Here is a 23,708-nt window from a genome sequence, read left to right as displayed (position 1 = left end):
ACCTGGGCTTTGGATTAGCTCTGGGGCAGCCAGAAGGGAGCAAGGCTGTCCAAGGCCCCCAGCCCCGCTGCCAACAGGGACCCTCCGGCCGCTGCCTTCACCCGCAGCTTGTCAGGTCAGCACCACCAGCATGAGGACAATGAGAAACGCTTTGAGACCAAGTGACTTCAGAGCTTGCAACGTTTTCAGAAAGGAGTTTCTGACACCTCGCGGAAGGGTCGAAGCCAAGCTTATACCGCCTGCGTGGTAACAAAGTCACGATCTTGACATCTTGATAACAGCAAAAACCAAGGCAGGAATAGACATTTTTAATATCATGACATCACAAGTCTGAGCAGAAATGCACTTGTAAGTCTTTTACTTGTACACTTCAGCAGTATGCTGGGATTTATATTGCAGATTAGAGGGGCTGTAGGGTGGGGAAGTTACTGCAAAGTTCAGCTCCTCAAAGAACAGTGTTTGTAGATTGAAATAATAAGGGATAACCTTTGTACCTTCTCTCTACGTTTCTAGGCATTAAACAAAGTTCTTATGAAACAGTGACATGGAAGCTCTAGAAAAGGCAAATTAGCAATGCCTATGTGCTTTAAAAGGTCTCACATACCAGGTTCAAATGCTAAAACTATTGAATCTACCTTGCAGAGTTGAACATGATGTCAAAATGAAAAGAGAATGTAGACTGCACTAATAAAAAATAATCTAGATTAATTTAGAATTAGAATGTTAATTTTTTATCTGTAGGAAAATAAATAGTTTTGACAGATAACCAAGTATGTTTATAAAGTGAGGGCAGTTCATCTGAGGGGTATATGTTTAAACTGTCTATCAGTATTTAAGGAATGATTTAACCATTTGAAATGGCCCCTACCCTCCCCACCACCAGCCTCCTCACGCTGCAGATTATACATTAAACCATTTCCGAATCAGTTCGCTGGGGGTGTTGCATAGGAAAAGAACTAAATCAACTGCAGAGCACTCTTCCTAAGCACAGATAGTTAATAAATCCATGCTGAAGCCAAAAACAATAAGAGGAAACTTTTTAGGAGAGAAACATTTACTTCAAGGACAGCGAGACATCATCTAAAACAAGGGATGTTTGCTGCACTGAGCCTGGCAAACAGCCCCAGATAACACAGGACCAACTTGGCAGCTGTGTGTATTTGATCTCACTGCTGACTAGCCCCAGCTCCCTCACTCGCACCCACCGACAACACTTTTTGCAGTAGATCACAACACCACAGACAGCAGGTCCCAATCAAACCTGAGCATAACCTGACCTACAAACACCCACTTTCTCCTTCCAGCACTCCTAAGCAAGAACACAGTCACAGGGAACCGTCAACCGCACATCACTAACCCACCTCCCACCGCAGGGGGCACCGGGGATGGGATGCACGTAGCTGACATCACCAGGATCGGCGATGGCAGGGAGGAGCGCCTGTCGCTCATCCTTGGAAAACAAATCTCTAGCAAATAGGGCAATGGCACCTAGGTTTCATTGGGAATGATGTTGCTCTTATCTCCATCAGCTCGGCAGGGGTCGGGGCCAGGTTTCTAGAGCCCCTGCAGCTTTGATGAAGCCAGAGGGATGAAAGGGAAACTCCGACAGCTGCTGCAGGATTATCTGAGCAAAGCAGGCACGGGAGAAAAAGCCAGAGGCCTTCAACAAGGCCATCCTGCCGCTCCTGCAGCAGCTGCTCCTGGGAAACTAGCGTTATCCTTAGGGCTGCTGTGACCATGCTCCAGATCTAAAGGTGGCCCTGACCCGTGACCAGGGGAAGACCCTCACAGATTTGCCTGGCTGGCAAAGGTGTCCTGGGGGGGTGTACTGCAGCTCATGAGCAAAATCCACAGGTAGCGTGTATTTTACATAAGCACCATTGTTTCCACTTACTTTTCTATTTTATCCTCTCTTAGTGTTCAAGAACATCACGTAATATAGAAAAGAGACCATTACTGGTACTCGCCAAGGTAAAATCCTGACATTCATACTTGCCGAAGCAAGAAGCAAGAGGCAGCAGGTTACATGAATTATAAGAATCAACAAAACAAAGATCGGCTTCAGAGAACAGAGTAATAACATGTAAAGAATGCAACCCATCAGTGAAGACACCTTCCTGCAAGACACTGTACAAGCTCTAGACAGGTTTGTTCTCAGTCCACAGGAGGTGCGATCTAAGGGTGAGGTAGGAAAAAACAAGCAGATACAGATAAAACAAAAAAAAACAGGAGACAGAACAAATTTAATATTGACATACAAGAAGATTACTTGAACTTGCATCGCTTTCATAGCTCATGGTCTATGATGATATGAAACTGCTCTTGTTCCCAAGATTTTTTTTTTCTGGTAGGGTTTGCGTTTTGTTTGATATGGAAAACAACAGTTTTCCTAATACTAGATGATTAGGACTGGAAGACAAAAATGAGGGAAAAATACACAACATACAGAAGAAAGTAATGTTAAAGCAATTAAAAGAGAAAAGACTTTGTAAAATACCACTTAAAAATATGCATAAAATTATCTACCTAGCTAAGGCTATAGGCAGGTCTTTGTTAAAGGTGCAAATTTTATTCAGTAAATCCATGCATGAGCGCAACTTCAAATATATCACTCCAAAGGCTCACAACACCACCTCAGGCAAATCCAGAGATTAGCCTGTGGCACTACTGATCATTCCCAGCTTAAAAACAAAGTAAATATTTATTAACATTAACATTTGCATTTTGGTTCAGTGATTTAAGAAATATAACTACCTTCATAAAGTAGTGAATCCCCTTTTCTCCTAGAGATCGGTACACTGAAGAAGCAAAATACAATTTTCCAACAGCTTTCTGAAACACGAAAAGGATGTTATAAGACTGTGGTTTGGATACATTACAAAAAAAAATTAAAATAAAGTAATCCTTTATTAAACGCAATTAATTTTGATTGCAATAGTCATTCCTTTAATTATCGTTGATGAAAAACATTGCACATATTTTGTTTTCCCCACACCAATGTTCCAGATACAGATTTCCATTACCTCATCAATACTCACAGCCTGAAGTAATCAGAAACAAAACATAAGCAAAATCTCTAAGATTTTTATGTTCTTAAAAAAATAAGACATGTTTAGGTTTATATAAGCAATCCTACTAAGTAAAATAAAAAATTAGCAGAGGTAGGAATGAGGTATGTTGGTTTTGGGTGGGGTTTTTTGTTCCAAAATAAGGCTCTGAACGACAAGCACGTTAGGCCTGGGACAGTTTCCACTTGCATAGTCTCTCTGATAGCAAGGACCCAACTCTAGAAAGATCTGACTGCTTCAAAACTCATGTCGTTATAATAAATTAGAAAGCATTTTGAACCACCCATATCGCAGATAAGCCGTTTTTTAACTCTGGTCTCCATCTCAGCTTTCTGGCTACGTCTGCCCTGAAGACAGAGCCACAACTCTAGCATAAGCCAAAAATATCTAGATCCAAGTTACTCAGATTAACATTCAGGCAAAAATACAATGATGTTTCAGCTCAGACTCCGCAAGTATATTTAGATCTCAGAGGAACTCGAGAGTCTGCATTGCCCATATGTCAGTCCTTACCCTGGACGATTTCCTGCTTTTAGTCCTCTGTTAGGTTGGACAGAGATTGCAGTTGTTCCTCATATTTGCATGGTCTCCAAAACGCCAACTAAATCTCCTCAAAAACAGAGTATTATTGCCACATGGACTTAAGATAGTCAACAATACACCAAAGCAAGCAATGAAATCACGCTATGAAAAGCATACGTATTCCTGAATGCTCACAATACTTTTTTTTTTTTTACTTTCATGTATAAGAGCTCTTCCTATTGCCTTCTGAATATTGCCATTACATGCCTACTACTTGAATATGCTTCGTAATACCACCTTGACCAACAGCTGTGGTGAGAGCAGCACTGCCAAGGCACGAGGCGACTTCCTCTGTAGCTGTCACCAGCTCAGCCGTGCAGGCAAGGCTGCTCCCACACCCTTTGCGGATCAGTTCTGCCACTACACACAAAGTCCAGACCTCACCACACTCAGAATACAGATGTATTTTAACAAATGCCTTATCAGCTAAAGGTGAACACAGGCCATGGCCATTAGCACTTCTAAAGCATTCCTCTCACCTAAGAAAACAGTATATAAAAGAAAAAAAAACGCTAACATGAAATCTCAGAGTACTTTCTTCCTGTTTTAGGATGAGAGAGGGAGATACAAGAACCAGCAACTGAAGGTAGGGAGAACTATCGCTGTTCTATTTTTCATGACAAATTGATAGCAGTCTAATTACATAGCGCATTTCTACCAAGCTCTTGCCAGCATCAGAAGCCAGGCAATGTGTAGGGAAATGTAGGACACCTTTTAAAGATTCACTCAACATTCCTGAGAGCATCCACCAAACATTTCAGTAAAACTCCACATTGAGCTGGTCTCAGAACACATTAGTTGTGGCTACGTTTCCAGTTTCAGACCACAAGTCTTGGAGGACTGGGAGTATAGTGTGTCTTTTCTTCTTTAATGTAAAAATTAAGCTTTCCTTTGTCCTTCAAGGCAGACAAGGCTGGAAAGAAGATGAAGTCTAAAAAGAAGAGCCTATTTACCCGGTATTGAAGATACATATTTGTCTTTTACAACAATAACCTAAGCAAACACATAATACTTGTTTAATTCATAACATTTAAACTAATAATGGGCTAATAAATGAATGCCACATGCTGTGCAATGCTATGTTTGAAATTCATAGTCAATTCTCATGTTGAGAGGGATTTGAAAAATTCAGAGCAAAGTATTCAAAGCACAAGGCACAGTGCCACTTTCCAATAGTTTCTGTAGCTTTATGTCATCAAGTATTTCTTCATATATATAGCCCTAAAAATAGTATTGTCTCTGCTGATAGCTCAGCTTGGCCTTCCATCCGAACCGCTATTGCCAAGACTAGGTTAAAATCTCGCGCTTCATTAGCCACACAGCAGCCTTGGCAAGGACCAGCTCAAAGCAGCAGTGCTTCGCATCATCGCCGTCTGTCCCAAACTAGGACTTAGAGTGAGGAATAGCCAAACAAGGCAGCCACAAAACCGTAGCATCTGCAGCAATCTAGTTTTTGCACAGCAACAGCTAAGCCTCTGTCTTCAGCCACATTGTTTTATCCATTTTCCTTTCCCAAACAATTTATCTCTTTTTTAGGCTACATTGTGTCTTTCTCCTTGAATGGGCCTAACTCTATTAACTAAGCCATTGCTCATTTTCCCTACTTTGGTTCCAGCGTCTGTTTTCTGTATATGTCTTATTAGCCTTCCATTGTAGGAAACACAAGAGCAGAAAACCACCCAGGGAGATAGGGAGAGAACAGGTTAGAAGAGCAAGCTGAAAACTCCCGAAAAGCAGGAGTAAAATCCACAGAGACCCCTCTGGATAGGCTTCCCTGGTACCCTCTGACCAGACAGTCAGCACTGATTGCTCATCCCATATCCACGGCTAGCTGTTACCCCTTTTGGACCTGGTGGCCATGCTGATGGTGTGATGGATCTGATTCGTTTCAGTGAGGCAAGCTTCCTTGGCTTACGCAGTTTGACCCAGCCTGGCTTGCTGCAACAGAAACAGCTGAGTGCCAAAATCTAGGGCCAGCATCTCTTATCGCAAATGAAGCGGCAGCATTCACACACTGAGAGCAAGTTTTCTCCCAGTTTGCATACTGGGTTTGAATCCTCTGCATCCCGCGTGCCTAACAGCCACCAAGGGATGTATCTCATTTCACTCTTCTCTGTTATGCCTTCTGTCTTGCCTTCTCTTTCTCCAGACCTTCCCTCACTCTCACTGTAACATTTAGATGGCTCTCATACCTGCAAACACAACACCAAGTCTAACAACCAGGACCACTACGGATCGCCAAGCCACCTCTCTTCTATGCATTGCTCTGTTCATACCTTTCAGTCTGAAGCTCCTTTGGGCAGAAAATCTATTCTTAAGTGCTCCTGAAAGCCCCCTACGGTACCACTCTGAGTAGTGGGACAAAGTAACTGAACTGCATCAGCATCTTGTCAGACAAACAAAAACCCCTCAAATCTTAAAAACTACAAACACTGAGGGAGAATTCAGGAAATATTTGCCCTAGACATCTGTGTACACAATAGCTTAAGAGCTTTGTACCAATGCTGAACCTCCCATTGCCTTGCTGTTTTACTTTTTTTTCCTACTTGCCCACTACACCAAGTCTTCACTGTCTATTCCCCAACAACAAGTGGGAGCTGGTTATGTTCTCCTCCATTCTTCAAAAACATAGGCAATAGTAGTCTTCAACTTGGAGAACAGACAAGGTTCTGCATCCACCTGTAAGGAGAGATAGCAAAGACAAAGGAAAGGTTGCAGTCTGAATCTAACCTCACCAGTGGGGGCATGTTCCTCCCATCGCTGGCATTTAAAGACATGCACAGAAAAAATAGCTAAAACAGCATGCCAAAATGAAGTCATAGAATCATAGAACGGTTTCAGTTGGAAGGGACCTTAAAGATCATCTAGTGCCAACCGCCCTGCCATGGGCAGAGACACTTTCCACTACATTAGGTTGCTCAAAGCCTCATCCAGCCTGGCCTTGAACACTTCCAGGGATGGAGCATCCACAAAATCTCTGGAGGCAACCTGTTCCAGTGCCTCAACACCCTCTTAGTGAAGAATTTCTTCCTTAGATCTAATCTAAATCTACCCTCTTTCAGTTTAAAGCCATTACCCCTTGTCCTATCACTACACACCCCTGTAAAAAGTCCCTCTCCAGCTTTCTTGTAGGTCCCCTTTAGGTATTGGAAGGCTGCTAGAAGGTCTCCCCAGAGCCTCCTCTTCTCCAGGCTGAACAACCCCAACTCTCTCAGCCTGTTTTCACAGGAGATGTGTTCCAGCCCTTGGGTGCTCCAGCTCTCAGATCATCTTCGCATCAGTCCTCTGGACTAGCTCCAACAGCTCCACATCCTTCTTGTGTTGGGGGACCCAGAGATGAACACAGTATTCCAGGTGGGGTCTCACAAGAGCAGAGTAGAGGGGCAGAATCACTTCCCTCGACCTGCTGGCCACGCTTCTTTTGATGCAGCCCAGGATACAGTTGGCTTTCTGGGCTGCCAGCACACATTGCCAGCTTATGTTGAGCTTCTCATCAACCAGCGCCCTCAAGTCCTCCTCCTCAGGGCTGCTCTCAATCCATTCTCTGCCCAGCCTGTACTTGTGCTTGGGATTGCCTTGACCCATGTGCAGGACCTTGCACTTTGTTCATTTAAAAGCCATTTAAAAGAATGAATAGTAGCTATTATTTTCTTAAGACCTCAACGTTTCTCTCTTTATGAAAGTTCATCATACAATAGAACAGGTTGAGTTTAAATGAGAATTAGACTGCAGCTTTTTAGTATGCTCCAAGTAGAATGGCTGAGCATGCACAAAGGGCACCTGATAACGTTATTTGCACATGCACTATTGTGTAACTGTTTCCATAGGCACAAAGGACTGTCAGGCTGCCATAAGACTTCACGCTAATTGCTTGATTGTGTGTGTGGTATGAAATGTAAATTAGGACTTCCTCAAAAACCTGGAAAACTGCACTTATCTAAATCTCACAGGATTAAGGGGGCAGTTGTTCAAATAATATTTCTCGCCAAGAAACGTGAAACTAGGCTCTGCAAAGATGTTCTGAACAAAGACAGAGATCTGTTAGTGTTTGTGACAGTTGTTCTGCTGCACAAGCAGCTCCAAATCAAATTTTCAAACTGGTGAAACATCTGGAGGGGAGAGTCTCAGATGGTGAGAATCGTCACAGTTGTGATAATACTCACAGTGCTTCTTTACCAAGCATAATACAAAATTAAGTAGTTAATATATATGATGATTACTACAGTTGACATAATTATCAAATATTGCACAACTCTTATCATTGACTGAGGGGACAGGCAGCTGGCCTGGAACTTCTATTGTACCTCCTTCTCCTTCCAAAAGCAAGCATCTCCCACTACTAAGTTCTTCTGAATAACAAAACATAATAATGATACTAATTCCTTACATGCATTTGTGCCAAAAAATATAAAACAAAAGTATATTACAAGAACAAGCATAGCCCATAAACATTTTCACTGCTTCATTATTTAGGACTAACCAAGCATTTTATGAATTGTAGTTATTTATGATGTTTTATATACTCTGTGTTCATTTATGCCCAGAAGGTTCACCTACTTCCTCCTCGCCGTGGCTCTCCATCAGGCAACAGCAAGACAGGTCAGACTTCAAACTGCATTGCAAGGGTCTTATTCTCGTATCCTTGCAGGCCCTCCATCCTGCAAACACTTAGCCATGTGTTTAACTTTATGTATACAAGTAGTCTCACTGAACTCATTCATGAAATTCTAGCCTTATTTAAATCGCCACAGGTTTTATCACTGACTCCAGTTGGACCCAGATTTCATCTAAGGGGACTATTTACATCTGAAAAGCTGAACACTTGTCCAAGTGTTTGTAAAACTAAAGTCTTAGCAGGAAAGCCAAGGCATACGCTGACATTTTATCTCTTACTGGCATGTAGGACCTACAAAATTATTCGCTTTTATCTTGACCTTAACTACGTTAGGACACAATAAACAGATCATCACTAAAGCAGATTATGGTATATTTTTCCCCCTTTTTTGGTATTACTAAGGAGGCCATTCATGCTCTTCAATCTGTTCTTTTTTTCTATTCCAATAAGCCTGAAACAGTTAATGCATAATCATCTAGGCACAAACACTGACTTTGCTTAGCTAGAGAGTTCACTTGTTCATTTGTTCTTCAAAAGTGAATAAATTTCAGGCAGGTACAAAAGACATACAGAAAAACAGATTAGTAAGCTGCAGTTTTCTTTCTTTAATTACAACAGCAGCAATATTCAACCCATCTAATTGAATTCAATTAAATCAAGGTTTAGTCAGTTCCTGAAGCAATAGCTGAAATATAATGCCTGCACTTGCTTCCTAATTTAGTTTTATGTAGCATGGATAGTGTAAGGTGACCCAAGCACCTAACTTCTAACCTTCAGCAGGGAAAAGAAAAAAAAAAAAAAGAAAACCCCAAAATTGCAAAGTCAACAGAGATCCTCTGCTGCAGAAAGCAAAACTGTAAAAGTTCCTGCTGAAATTCAGAGCAATGACGAAAGAAATCAAGACTCTCTGAACAGAAGAAACAACTTGCTTTTTCTGATTACCATACTGCTTACTATATTTATGAGCTTAGAAATTCCCGAGGGCATAATCTGATACTAATTTAATCACCCTGTTGGAAGATTCACTGATTGCAGGGTCTATCCCTTCACTCCCTCCGTGACCTGCACTGCTGGTGCAGACATAAGATGGCATTGCAAGTATAGATAAGACGAAAAATTATGTCTGTTATTATACGTGCAATTAAATATGCATATTAAATGCAACCGTCCTGTTATGAACAGGATTATTTTTCATTTTACACTACAAAATACAGCATGATAAGCAGTCTTCCCTGAGTAGCTTATTCTACAAGTGTGTTCACTTACTCTTTGTGAAGGACTAACTGGTACAATTTCAGGTTCATGCTAAGAATTATTGCAGTATCTGCTCTTCCTTAACAGGACTGTGCTCCGCTACCTCACGCATTTTATATAGGACTTCAGTCCATGAAAAATGAGGACGGAAAACAAATGCTCTCCACTCAGTAGCATCTTTTCAGCCACGTATAGCAGTATACAAAGTATAACATTGTACATTTTCATACTCTACACACAGATGTTTCCCTATGATTTCTTATCTTGAAAGAGATATGCAAAATGAAGTGCTCTCAGTGTCCTTGTTCAAGCAAAAACATTCAGCCATCACTCCCACCGCTCAACACAATGAACAGATGTCCCTACACCCTTGCCCACACTAAGAGCCGGTGCAATTTTTACTTTTAAGCAGAACTGTTTAAATTACACTAGACCAGAAGGAAATAAAATTTCAATAAACTGATTTTAATCTCAGCCATTACTGAAAATCCTCATCCATGTCATTTAGATTTTTCCTTAAATATTTACAGAAAGAATGAGGCATATGCATTAATAAAATACTCTTTATTCTAGAATCCTGTAGTCCTTTCACTACTTACATTTACCCGTGTCTTAGTTCTTTACTTCCACGCTTTAAGCCATTTTTACTTATTCAGAAACCAGTACCATAACATCAGGATTTGGTAGTAAGAAAACGAGTTTTAAAACTTTTCGCTGTAAAATAAGCTCATACACTTTTTCACATCATTAAAAATTAGCATACTGCAAAAATAAACCGAAACTCTTTGCCTATAATAAGCTACAATACAGGGAGCCTCAATAAAATCTACAAATTTCAGTTTGCGAGATGCTCAGAACAAGCCAAGCACAGAGCCAAGTTGGTAGATTTAAATATCACACACAGCATGTGATTTCTGGAAACTGTGCATAACAGGGTGGTACCTTGCTTCAAGCTACTCCATCAGAGCCTTTCAAGATATGTATATCATACTCATCACCATGGCACCTGCAGACCCGTACTATGCAATTTTCCTGCTTAGACAAGACTCCTTCTCCAACACTATCCCCAAGGAGCACCGAGATCTAGAGCTGCATAAAGAGCAGCAAACCTTCACTTTTCCTGCAAGACTAACTGATTTCCATACACATCAAGTCAACAGCTCAGAATTACAGTAGGTTGAGTACTTATCGCAGTGTCTGATGGACAAAACACTACAGGTATTCCTATCAGTCAGTATTTTTATAATTTTTCAAAAGAGTAAAAAACCAAATATTAATACTTATTGGTATTACAAGCTAGCAGATTAGGCATTCAGCACACAACCAGGTGAAAAATCAATATTCCTTAAGGCCTTTCTTCCTTGTGGGATCCTTTCCTCACCTCACCAGGCACTCTCCCAGCCCCTAAACGAGGTGGCCTTTAACTGTTTTCCGAAAGGATTGCACACATTGATTGAAACTGAAACATTTCAGAAAAAAAATAAAGAAAGAGCTCACTGCTCCCTAGAGGAGAAGAGTTTCCTGCAAAATTTCTCACAGGTTTACTGTACCTCAGCAGATCAGTTTTGTTTGCTTATAAGCATCCACTTTTTTATTAATATCCTTACATTATTTTCTTTGTCAAGGGCTAGAAGCAGGCTCTAAATTCCAGAGGACCAACTAGCTTCCTGCTCTCTGGACATTCAATCCTTCCTTTTGCTTTTAACCCTGTATCAGCCAGACATGAAGCTCCAAGTACTTAAGTCCATCATAAATCACAGCAATTCAGAGTTCTGCTTTGAATGCATACAAACCTACTCATTCAATATTAATCAAAATAGAATTAGTGAAACTTTTTTTCATTAAAAATGAGTACAACGCTACAGCAGATCACACTCAAGGGAAACCATGGCCAACCTGCTCTGGCTAAACAGCATCTAGACATCCAGCAATTCTATGGAAAGGGGAAAGTATATAAAGCAATCTCTATTAAATTTCCCTTCTTTAAGCCAAAGTCATCATTTTAAAACAGCCAGATGCCCTTATCACAGCTCGAGCCACGCTGAACCAACCACGCAACAGACCTACTAAAGGTGCGGTTTCGGCTGCCAAGAGCTCGCCATCCCATCACATTACCAGCAGGAACAGCAAGAGAGGAAGCAGAAGCAGTAGGAGATGTATTGACTTGCAGAGGAGCTGGGGGCACATCCAGACACACAGCCCCGGGCCAGTCCGGGTGCAGAAGGCTTCCATCTCCCACTCCATCTGCCAGGCCTACTCTGCAAGTCACATTTCCACAACCAGGATGCTCCAAAACGCCAGCTGAAGCTACGCAGCAGTGGTGCAGAGCAGCTTCCAGCAGTCATCTTCAAAGCCCAGGAAGAGCACGAATGTGTCTGGCGGAAAAGGGCGGTGTAGATGGTGCTCTGCAATGATCCAGCTTGGGTTTTGCTTTTTTAGCATGAGGCCAACAACTTAAGGAACCATTTTCTTTGTTGTCTTTCCCCACGCTTAAGTCTTTTGTCTTCCAAAATAAGTGCACCTTGAGAACTCTCCAGAGGCATGATGTTTATTAAAGAGAAATACTATCATTTTTAACAAGCCAAGTGATTTACATACAAGAGATGAATAATGTACTGAGAAATGGAATAAAACACAGAGGTATGTCTTTCACAAATAGAAAATTTATTCAAAGTATACTGGTGTTACAAAGAAGCTATAAAGAACTGTTTGTGCTACAGAATGAAAGCTGCTATACAAAAATGCCATTTTATTTGATTACATTTTTTCGTCATTCTCTTAGTATTTTTTCTTTCAGGACACTTTATTTATGCAGCTATGCAACATTTAAATTTTTTTTTGGCCCTAGAAACTTAATTCAGATCAAAGTGCTTTTAAAAAGCCTACATTTTCTGCTTTAATTATAAAAATATAAAAGATCAGAAGTTTAATTACAAATTAATTAATTAAAAAAGAAACCTTTCTTCTGCAAGTAACATTAATGACTCAAGACCAATCCTCCTTTTCCTCCTGAAAACAAATAAACAAACCTTTAAAAATTTCCTCAAGTACAACTGAAATACTTTGAAGAAAATGAAGCACAGACTGAAGCTTCATGGAATTTATTATAAGGAAATTCTTGTTATAATTCAAGATTTTGCAGCAAGGAAATACACAGCTAGATGCATACCATACCTAGAAGTATCCTCCCAGGGACTGTACAGTGTTTCTTTTTGGCATGGGAGTGGGAGCAGGCATGGAAGGCCACAGAAAGGATGGTAGAACAACGACCATGACCTTGCTAGACACCCACAAACCAAACTTCCAAACAAAGCTTCACAAATTATTTCAGAGAGTTGCCCAAGACGATGCACTGATTAAATTCTGGCATCAACAAGGACAGCCAGGTCAGTAGAAAGAGGCTTAATCCAAGACATAAATATTTTTCTTATTTTAGCGGTAACTAGAGAGCTGACGCACAACACAGAAAATAAGGCTTCTTAAGATACTGTCTCACTTCTGAGCCTAATTTTTCTTTATCTTGTTAATAAAATAATTAAAACAATCAACATTGTTGCCACACTAAGCAGTCAAATCAAATAAATACAGTATCAAGTACAAGAGAAGGCATGACAGCACCTTCATCTTCACATAACTGTTGGAAATGAGAGGATATGGCAAGGCACGACATTCCTTCAAACATGTTTTTATTGGAAAAGAAAAATATCTATTTTTAAAAAGCGTATGAAGCATGAAGAAAACAGTGTATAGCAGAAGGCTCATATCCTACAGAACAACAGCTACAAGTGGATTCTTACACCCACAGAGTCACACTCAAGGCAGCGTGGGCTCCTTCCACTTCAAGTAAGAAAAATCCCCAGTGTTATTTGAGGTTAGGAAAGCTACTCTTAACAGTCAGAGGTGGCTGCAAGCATCTCATTTGAATTTCCAAATGGACCTAATCCCCGTCTCAAAGCAGCCCAGTACTAGTCCAGTCAAACAAAGGAGGCAGTCAAATATAACTGATCCCAACCCAGGAACCTCATCAGGCTGTAAAATGAAACCAAGAACATTCCTATCTTACCATGGTGCTATATCACATAAAAGCTAAAAGCACCAACAGGAGCAGTCTGCAGAAGAGAAACAACCCAGTACTACACAGCCTAAACCACAGGTTTTTAAGCCTGTGCTTCAAAAAACGGATTTTTAAGTGCACCACTCAAGGTGCTGCTCTGCACATTGGGCAACAAGATTCCCCTGTGTCCTCTCAAAGGCCACCATCAAAAACACACTCTCAAAATGATGAAATGAAACCACACACACACAAAAGACTCAAAGACACCAAAGTCAGAGTCCCAGAAGTGGATTTTCGTAATAAACTCCCACTTCAAGGTTTCATGTTAGAGACCGGGAACAAATTATTCATTTGCAAAAAAAAAAATTATTCTGGATTAGGAGTTCTAGCTCTTCCCATGCTGCCTCTGAGACATTGGCCTATTACTTTATAATCCAGCAAACAGCATCTTTCATTTCAAACTGACTACTAAAAGCCAGTTAAATGTATAGACATGAATATATAAAGAACTTCAAGTGGACAACTCACATCCTCACAGCAGCTTGAACTCTGAATATGCTAAAACACACCTCAGAGAAATACTTCGGGCTGGAAGTTAAGCACAAGAATCACACATGGGTCCAAAACAGAGAACAGCCACACACTGAATATTTAGAGTTTAAATGATGATGGGGCAGACCACCTCTGCCTACCTTCTACGGGCAAGTTCAGCACACCAATCTGTTGTACCAGGTGCTTGTCTCCTCATGAAGTCTTTCATCTCCTATTGGAATCTGGATGAAGCCACATCAAGGGGCTCTTTGATAAAAATCAAACAGTTTGGTGCTGATTGGGTGGATTTGGAGGATCGGTTTTAACTGTGATACTCCACAATAAGGGGCTTGGCTGACCCTTATATACGGGCAGGTTTGTTTTCCTGGTACCACTGTTAATTCTTAAAGATCTTTATAATGGACAACATCCAGCGCCTTGGGTTTTTTTTCCCCACTAAGTAATTCTGTCACCTTAAAACCACTGCAAACATCAAGAGTGTTTCTTGGTGCTTTACTCATACACTGGAACTCATACATGCCGGGGTTTTTAATACCGACATAAATAACCATTACCAGCTTCAATAGTCTCCCAAGCAAAACCTAAGAGCTATTTTAAACAGCATCATCTGAGAAATATTCCCGCATAGAAGTTGGAGGCTAGATGCTGTAAAGGCACTCCTGACGCACCGTGATGTTGACAGCCTACGCACTCACCAGGCAGGCACTGCCTCCTAAAGAAAAGTATCTGATTCACAGAGAACCATCCAACTCCAAGCCTCAATCCCCTGCATCAGAGGGAGAGAAAGTTCTCAGAAAAGTAACTAAGAACCAAAGCCCCACTCACTCAGAGCAGGTAATCAAGCAATTGGGAACTCTACGTACAGAAATGAAATGCTATCTCTAAGTCGGGACTCCAGGCAAACATTTGCAGTCTATCTCTCTCTCATTTACAGATTTGAGAGGGTTCAAAGACTGGTTTCCCACCAGAAGGAGGACGCCCTAAGTATAGGGTGTGGGTCGTTCTGCAGCGATGATAGGGAAGCGGCATGCTGGAGCCTGGGTCCTGGGCCCAGCATCAGTCATTGTTCTGTGTAAAAAGCTACGGGGGTGGGAAGGGAAGGCAGAACAGAGATCTAGGAATGGTTAAGGCTGCTGCTGAGTGGGTTTGTTTCCATGACAATTTTGGTCACTGAATCGTGACCCTGTTTCAAGAGTTCAAGTCCTTTTTTAGGATTTAAGTATGCAAATTACCAAACCGCATGAAAATAGCATCCAGACACTGGCAAAGACTTTACAGCATAGTTCTGCTACCAATTACTGTGTTGTTCCTCTGAACTTACACTGGACTAGCTGACTAAAACACACAGGAGTTAAAACTATACAGTCCTCTCATTAGCAAAACAGCCTACAGTAATGCTAAGTTCAAAAAGACCTATCCTGGAAACAGGATGCTAAATTCAAAAAACCTGTCCTCTCTTGAACCACAGGTCAGAGGTCAGGGAGGGGTTTTTTTTTGGTCTACTGACAGGTTGGTGAATAATAGGGGATGCCACAGTCCAGTCCAGCTGTCTAGCAGTAATAGTCTGTACCATCATGTGGAAAATCCTCGTTCAATTACCTGTCAGTCTCTGGCTTCCTGGGCCAGCTGGGACCAGGACCGCTGCTGCCGTCAATGTGCGTAACTCCTGGAGAGAAGGAAGTGCTCTGAGGCAGTCAACAGTGACCTCCACAAATAAATTAAGGAGCCTTTGTGGCAGACTAACGGGAAGCTCATCCAGCTTCCAGCTCCCTGCTGGAAGACAGATGCCAAAAAATATTTGGCCTCAAGTTTTAGGAATATAACAAAAATTCACTATTTTATTTATTATAGTAATGGTATATACACCTACATGTGTTTTTAGAGGTTACCTGATTTTTAACAGTTTTGAAGCATGAATATGGGCCATTTGAATAACCAGTGGAAAAAAAAAAATATCAAAAGAATTAAGATATAGAAGACAAAACAGCTTATGCTGAGAGCACAATATTTCCAAGAAAACAAACAGCAATTAAAAAGATGAAGAGATGATGGAAAGAAGTGATATGAAAACAGTAAATGCATATTATTTACCTCCAGCTGAAACCTTCCGCTATTCTTGAAAAATCTCCTTATGAAGCCAATAGGACAACGAAGGCTAACAGAGTAATTCACAGTGTCCTAGGGAACACAAGGATTAGTATTCAAGGAAGCCACTTTTACTTTTTCTCCCTCTTGAAGCTTAACATCGACTAGCCAGGCCAAGCTTCATCAGCTTCAAAATGGTCTGATTTACCGGTTTTCTTTTTCCTGTAAGTGAAGTATAGATTGACAGATTACTTGATCCTTAGCCACCATCCCAGTCATCCAGTGTGTTTCTTTGTTTCACAATAAGCCATCATGCACGAATAACAGCAACCCTGTGCGAGGCTGAAGCATCTTCCTAAGGCAAAGCCTAAGGGCACACTGCTGCTTTTGGAGATGCCCATTATGAGTTGTTCACAGGTCTGCAAGATATTTCAACTGTCCTGAAGTAGCAAACTGAGCAGCAGAGTCAACATATTAACTAATATTTAGGGTGCGATTCCAAAAACCAATTTCCTCTGGCTCTTCAAGATTCATTCAGCAGTGGGCTGGCCTTTAGGAAAAAATGGTTTTAGTATGGAGTTCTGCGGAGGGTGAAACTGGGAAAGAAATTACAGGATTTACACCCTCTCCCTCTTACTGAGGAGGGACTGCCTGTGCAAGCAACAACAGAAATATCTCAAGTCTACAGGACTACCTTGAGACTGCGGGAATACAACGTAAGAACCTGGTCTAGAAGAAGTGAAATGAAATCCTACTGTCTGACTTAAATAACCTGCCCACAGCACAAGCTCCCACTTTAAAGGAAGACAAGGAGCGTTTATAAGATCTGTCACCCCAGGCAGGAAAGCACAGGGAGTTCAAAGGCCACCAAGCCTCAAAGGCCAACAATAGGCTTCCGTAATCAAGAGAAATTCCAAACTTAATGTAAAAACCTGAGGGTTGAAGTGTCGGAGAACAAAGAATTTTCAGCATAGGGTTCGGATCTCCAGATAAAACACTTTCATCTTTCAAACAACCATTTTGGACAAAAATGAGGGATGAAAAAAACATTGAAGGGAAACAATTTGAAAAGGTTTCTTTTTCAAAAAGCAATACTTAACCTGAAAGCTGTGTAAAGCCCATAATACGTTTAGAAATAAAACCATAAACATTGACCCAAAGAACAGATTCACTTTTACATAAGTTAACAGTAAGAATAAGCATCTCTGTCTTCAGATTTAGTCTGTTTCTCCAACTGTACGTTTGGAGCAGCTTTTGCTACAGGTTGCCAGCAGGCTTCCATCTACAGCTTCAGCATCAAATGTTTCAGCTAAAGAAAGAAATTCCATAAACAAATAGCAAAGTCAGCTTCAGTCAACTTCATAGAAACAAAAATCAAAATCCTAGCAGCCAACAACACGGGAAAGGCAAACTTCCAGATGAGGGAGGCAAAGCAGCTATAATTCAGCAATCTTGCAGCTATCAGATGGTTAACAAATTGAGAGGAGAGACTTCTGAGCGACTTTCACTCTGGCAAACTTAAAGGATTCAGAAGTGCAGCTGGAATACATATGGGAGATGCTGAAGAAAGTGGATCATTTGAATTTGTAACTCCGTTGTGTGCTGGAAGAACTTCCTGCAGATGAGGCGAATCCCGTCAGTGACTCAGGGAGACTCTCCGTCTGCTAAAAGTCATGAGTTTATTCTCTGAACCAGCTACCAGAAGTGACTCGGTTTATGTTAGTGTTATATATGCAACAAGAATCCTAAAATAAAGCCTGTGGGGACGTAATTTCTTTTTTGCTTCCAAAAATCTCTATACTACAGCATCTCCACTGCAAAAAAAAAAGCTCAGTATTTTGATGAAACTGAGATTTCACATTTTGATCAAAGCGTTTCATTCAACACAAATTTTTATGGAGAAATGTTTCTTAAATTAAAACCCAAATATATTTTTAGATTATATTCGTCATTTAAAATGGAACAGGTATCATATTAATAGAACATTATCATGCCAGGTTCATCCTACCAGATAACCAGTTACTGGTTCACTTGGTTGATACTCAACTACAATACCTGAAAACTATGTAGCTTCAGCTACTCGGGCATCTTCTCTGAATTATGTTGTTCTTTATCAACATGTTAAAGTCCACGTTTCATAAACAAGTTATCTTTATGGTCATTTGAAATTAGCACATATAACACGCAACAGGAGGGTCAAAGGGAAAACACTAAAGAGAACATATACAAGTCTCCTTCTCCCCGCTTTTCCCCACCACCAGCCTCACTGCTGGAATCCAAATGACTGCAGCCACCTGCAAACTGGATCTGCTGAAAGCTACTGGCAAGGTGCACTTGGAGCTGAAAAATTGAGAGTAGATGACAAAAAGGGGCCATAAAAATCACAGCTGTAAATTAATCATCAAATATACACACACAAGAAGGAAGCAGATGGCAAGCAATTTTCCCCAGTGTACTTATACTTGTTCTTCTAGCACACGTATTTGGGTCACTTGCTAGATTAAATCTCATGTGGCAGACCCAACAGAGGTCCTGTCGAATGCGTACGGGTTCGGCCTGTTTTTAACTGATGCGGGTCTGACGCTACAGGCTGAAGGCATTTATTTATCAGGATTTCTTCAACGCAGTTTGCAATATTGCCCTGCCATTTTGAAACGAGGCTGTTGGATATCCTCTGCCATCGGCATGCTGCCCCATTCGGGCCTGCTAAATACAACACAGCACAAGCCAGAAAAAGTTGGTCAGCGCTACCAAAACTCATGGAAGAGTCCTACACAGAGACAGACAAATCTGTACGTATTTTCCAGAGTGCCAATTCATTAATGTACCACAGAGAAAACACATCATTCAAGGTTAAAGATTCTTACAAATACTCTCCTTAAAACATCCTTTTCTTCTGACATTTGGGAGTAGGAAGGAACACCTCAATGGATAAGTTGCTTTTGGCGTGTTCACTGTAGCAACAACGCATGACTTCAGATACGCAGAGCACTAAATCTTCCACACCTCAGCTATGAACTGACGGCGACCCACCTTATTTAGCACAGGTCACATGAAGGACTACAGCTTCAATGCAAGGCACCCACAGGTCAAATTGCCTACTTCTAGGGGGGCTTAAATGGCAGGAAAAAATAATTACACGGAAGTGTAAGCCTAATTGCAGCACTGGGTTTCCCTCCTGTAATACTGGTAGATATTAGCATGGAACAAGAACTGCAGGTGCAGAGATCAGCCCCCCCTTAATCTGGCAAGAAGCTGGATTTAACACAGTGCCACAAGCGAGATCTTCAATACAGCCGCAAAAATGGAAACTGCCTTTCTCCCTATTCCTTGTTATCAGTTCCAAGATGATTTTGCTCAGCAATACGTAAAACTTTATTAACAAGCAATGTGAGCTCACTGTGACATTAGATCAACATCTAAATATCTCCCCAGCTCTTCCCACTTTCATCTCTTCTTTCAGGTAACTGCATGCCACATCCAGTTTAAAATAAAAAATATGCACATGAGGAAAAAAATCATTTATTTGTTCCTAGAGGGACAAGGAAGTTTTGAGTTGGGGAGGAGAACTCCCCCCTAATAACCTACACACATTAACTCGAAAATATCACAACTATCTGTGAGAATTACAGCAGGATGGAAGAGGGTGGCAAAACCTTGTGTTTTCTAGGTCCATAGAGGAAGAAAAAAAAAAAAGCAATGTTTCTTCTTTACACTGGCTCTCGGGTTTAGAGGCTGTCACTTTCATTCAAAGTAATCAATAAGTCAATTGATCAAAAAGATCACATGTTTGCACTGGTTATGTGTGTGCCACATATCTGTCTAGCCTGAAAGAAACAACAAGTTAGGCAGACTAATGATGAAAAGTAAGAATGTATACATTTGCTTACTCAACTTCCTCAGGGTTTAAGTTCATTCAATTTCAGTTTAATTGGGTGAAGGGTGGGAAATAAAATATTGAATCCTTTGATATAGGGTCATAAAGCCCAGACTACAAGCAAGTTTGTTATATCACTGTCCGTACAGTCTTTGGTTTGGTGCCGTGCAGCCACTAAAATATTAAGTTTTACCATTGGGAAATTGATTTTGCTATAAGAAGTTTTTATGATGCCACTTAATCTTACCCAACCTACATAAAAAAAAAATACAGAAAGAAATTACAGACACCCTTATATAGTAAGCTTGATCACTATATTAAAAAAAGAACAGCCTGATGTAATTTCAATATAATGGCAAAGGAAGCAGAAAAAAGCTATGGCAATATGCTGCTCTCCTGAAACAAAACATTGCAGGTTCCCAGCTTAAATGCACAATCTTGATTCACTTAAAGTTAGTAGCGTGATCCATCTCCCACATGGAGGGCTGTGTCCTGCAGCTCCAGCATCGACCTCCTTTTCTAGTGTTACATTTCAAGCCGGCTCCTGCGGGGCAGTGCGATCCTGTGATTACAGTTAAAAGAATACTTTGGGTCTGCAAGCCTGCCTCTTTGAATAGATAACCCTTTCTAGTTCAACAATTACTAGCACGCAACAGCCACTCCTGCCTTGCCCCTTCCAATGCTGCAGCTGAAAAACATCCTAATTAGATGACCTCGCGTACAGAAATGCCATTAACTGGCTTTCAGAGCGCTCTAGCAAACGCCTAAATCTTAGTTACAATGATAAGTAGTGCTTTATTTAGTTAGGAGGTAAACACATAAACAAAGCAGTATTTTAGAACACCTTTTAAATAGTCTGGGATCAGGACTAGCAAAGACAACGTGTGATTATCTTTTCCGCCCTTTTCGAAATGACACTCAAATATCGCTATTTTCTAACCGCGTTAAAGCTCACTCAGGCAAGATCAAGAGTAACCTTGACTTCCACATCAAATAACACCAAGTAGTACTTCAAATTGCTTCCTATGCCTAGCCAATTTGAACTGGCCTGCAGGACAGGCTTGTGAGCCCGTCCACAAAAAGCCCAGTTTTGCCTAAATATTGCAACACATGCTACTTAGGGTTACGTAAATATTCCACAACTCCTGCAGTTCTTAACTATAACAAGCAGGTTTAAAATAGTGTCAGTGTGTCAAAATATTCACTACTTTCTATTGATCCAACTCAGAGCTTGCATTTCAGGATAACAGCAGATTTTCTTCCTTTTTGTGCATGAAGCTTAGAAACGTTAAAATAGGTTTAAGAAAAAAAAAAAATCACTGGAGATAATTGGAAAGCTCACAGAAACCTAAAAACACTTAATTGCTTCACAAGGCTTCAAGTGCATGTAAATGACCTGAAGGACTGAAGCCTGAATCGCAACATTCCGCGGCCGACACTGCTCCCAGCCAGAGACCTGGACCAGGACTAACACTTGGCATTTACTTTCAGTATAATAGGTTTAATAGGCAGCAACCCTTGAGAACGGGGTCGGGGGCGGGGGGGGGGGAGGGATATTCTGGAAGCGGAGACAGATCCTTAAACACGGCAGGTGCACCGTAATACAGCGTAAGGGAGGAAAATTCCAAGTTTAGTAACTAATTGACTCCAGGACAGGCAGGTTATTTTCCCAAGGCAAATGCCTAATCAAAGACATAGCTGACCCTTTCGCATCCCATCCAGCACGCCGGGAAGTTCCGCTCATCTAGCAACATTTTTCCGCTCAGGAGCATCCCCTGTCCCACCTCACCCTTCCTTCCTCGCGTTCCTCCTCTCACACAAAAAGCTCCGAGCCACTAAACCTGCTTGACAGCTGCTCGCAGAGCTACCCGGTGCCGTGAACCCCAGCCACGGAGCAGGGACCCGCCGTTCAGACACACACACACCCCCCCCCCAAGAGGCACTCATGCACAACACCCCTCCTCTCCCTCCACGCCGCCGAGCCGCGCAAGCGGCGGGATGGCCGGTTGCTACCACCTAGGAGGATCCCGGCGCATTGTCTCGGCAGACGAGCCGCGCCGCGGGCCCGGCGGCAGCTGCCCGCCCGCGCCCGGGGGAGACGGTCGCTCGCCACGGCGGAGAGAGGCTGACGAAAAGCTGTCAAAGTCAATCCGTGCTCACTTTTTGGATGGTTTAATTCCAATGGAGCATGAAACACCCCAGGACGGTTAATAAGTTTAGCCAGGCGTGCTGTTCTCCCTAATACGTTTTAATTATGCATCTGTTTTAACTGTGATCAGATTAAGCCACCGGAAAAGGCACACATTGGAATCTTCCCCCGACCGCTAACAGCGCCTTTCAGCAGCTCCTGAAGGCAGGTACGTCCAGGAGGGGAGCAGGTAGGGAGCCCAGCCCAGCCCAGCGGCGGCAGCTGCCCTCCCCGTCGGCGAGGCTTCGGTCCCCGCGGCCGCCCGGAGGAGCCCGACAGCGGACGGCAACTTCCCGCGTGGGGCTCGGTCCCGGCGGAGCGGGGGGACGGGAGGCGGCCGAGCACCCCGCCGCCCGGGTGACACCGCGCATGTGGGATCAGCCCAGGACACGCGAAGTTAAAGAAGCGGTTCCCTTCCCACTGGGAAAGGCTGGAGGGGACCGAGCCCGCGTGGGAGCTGTCAAAGCCCCGGGAGCGGCGGGTGCCGCCGCGGCCACCCGGAGCCGAGGAGCCGCCGGGACCCTCCCGCGCCATCCCAGGCACCCCGAGGGGTACAGCCGCCGCCTCGCTCCCAGCAGGTGGGCAGCCCCCGCCCGCCCGGCCCCGCCGCTCCCCGCCCTACCTGTCATCGTAGCAGAAGTCGGCGCCCAGGGTGTTGAGGTACAGGGCGAGCCCCAGGGCGCTGCTCAACAACTCCGCGATCATCTCTCCGCCTGCCGCCACCGCCGCCGCGCTCGCACCGGGGCAGCCCCCCCTGCCCGGCCTCCCGCGCCAGCCCCGCCGCGGCTGCCCCTCGCGCCCCCCCGGCACCGCGGGGCGCCGCTCCGCGCTCCGCCGGCGGCCGCAGCCTGACGGCGTCCCCCCGCGCCTCCGCCGCCCCCTACCCCATGGCAGCGGGGCGAGCGGCGGAGAGAGCGCGGCTGAGCGGAGAGCGGCGCGGCGGCTGCCGCCCTCCTCCCGCGGCGCCTCGGCACTGCCGCGACTCCGGCCCCGGCCCGCGCCCCCCTCGCTACCGAGCCGGGCGCCGCCGCCGAGGCTCTGGGAGCGCCCGCGTGGGGCGCCCCGGGCTCCCACCGCGCCTGCGTGCGGGCCCGCCCCGCGCCCGCCCCTCGCGCCCGCCCCGCCCCTCGCCCCCCGCGCCCCGGCCGCCCCGCCCGCGCCCCGGGCGGCACCGGCGGCGGCGGCGGCGGCGGCACCGGCTGGTTGGAGCGCTGGGCGGGGCTCGTCCCGCTGCTGCCGCTAGCTTGGCAGAGCCCTCTTCCAGGCTTTTTCGTCTTTCTCCTTTCCCCTTTCTTCTGTTTCCTTTTTTCTTTCCGACTCCTTTCTTTCCTTCTTATGTCATTTTTTTATTCTTAGTTTCTTTTTCTTTCTAATTTATTTTCCTTTCTTTTTCTCATCCCCTTCGCTCTATTCCCCTTTTCTCTTCTTCCCTT

General features: G+C 43.3%; 1 protein-coding gene across 2 annotated transcripts in view; it reads right to left on the bottom strand.

Annotated features, from left to right (window-relative positions):
• The window catches only part of TMTC2 (transmembrane O-mannosyltransferase targeting cadherins 2), a 264,093-nt gene extending 241,113 nt beyond the window's left edge, over window positions 1–22,980 (bottom strand). For both annotated transcript variants that reach the window (XM_086610426.1, XM_086610427.1), the window contains exon 1: window positions 22,898–22,980. In XM_086610426.1, coding sequence (XP_086466552.1) covers window positions 22,898–22,980 — 83 coding nt within the window. The remainder of the gene's footprint in view (window positions 1–22,897) is intronic.
• Window positions 22,981–23,708: the final 728 nt, after the last annotated feature.

Source organism: Tauraco erythrolophus, chromosome 4 (assembly GCF_009769465.1).
Source record: "Tauraco erythrolophus isolate bTauEry1 chromosome 4, bTauEry1.pri, whole genome shotgun sequence".
Taxonomy (NCBI): domain Eukaryota; kingdom Metazoa; phylum Chordata; class Aves; order Musophagiformes; family Musophagidae; genus Tauraco; species Tauraco erythrolophus.
The sequence above is the reverse complement of the archived record's forward strand: the minus strand, read 5'-3'. Positions and strand labels throughout refer to the sequence as shown.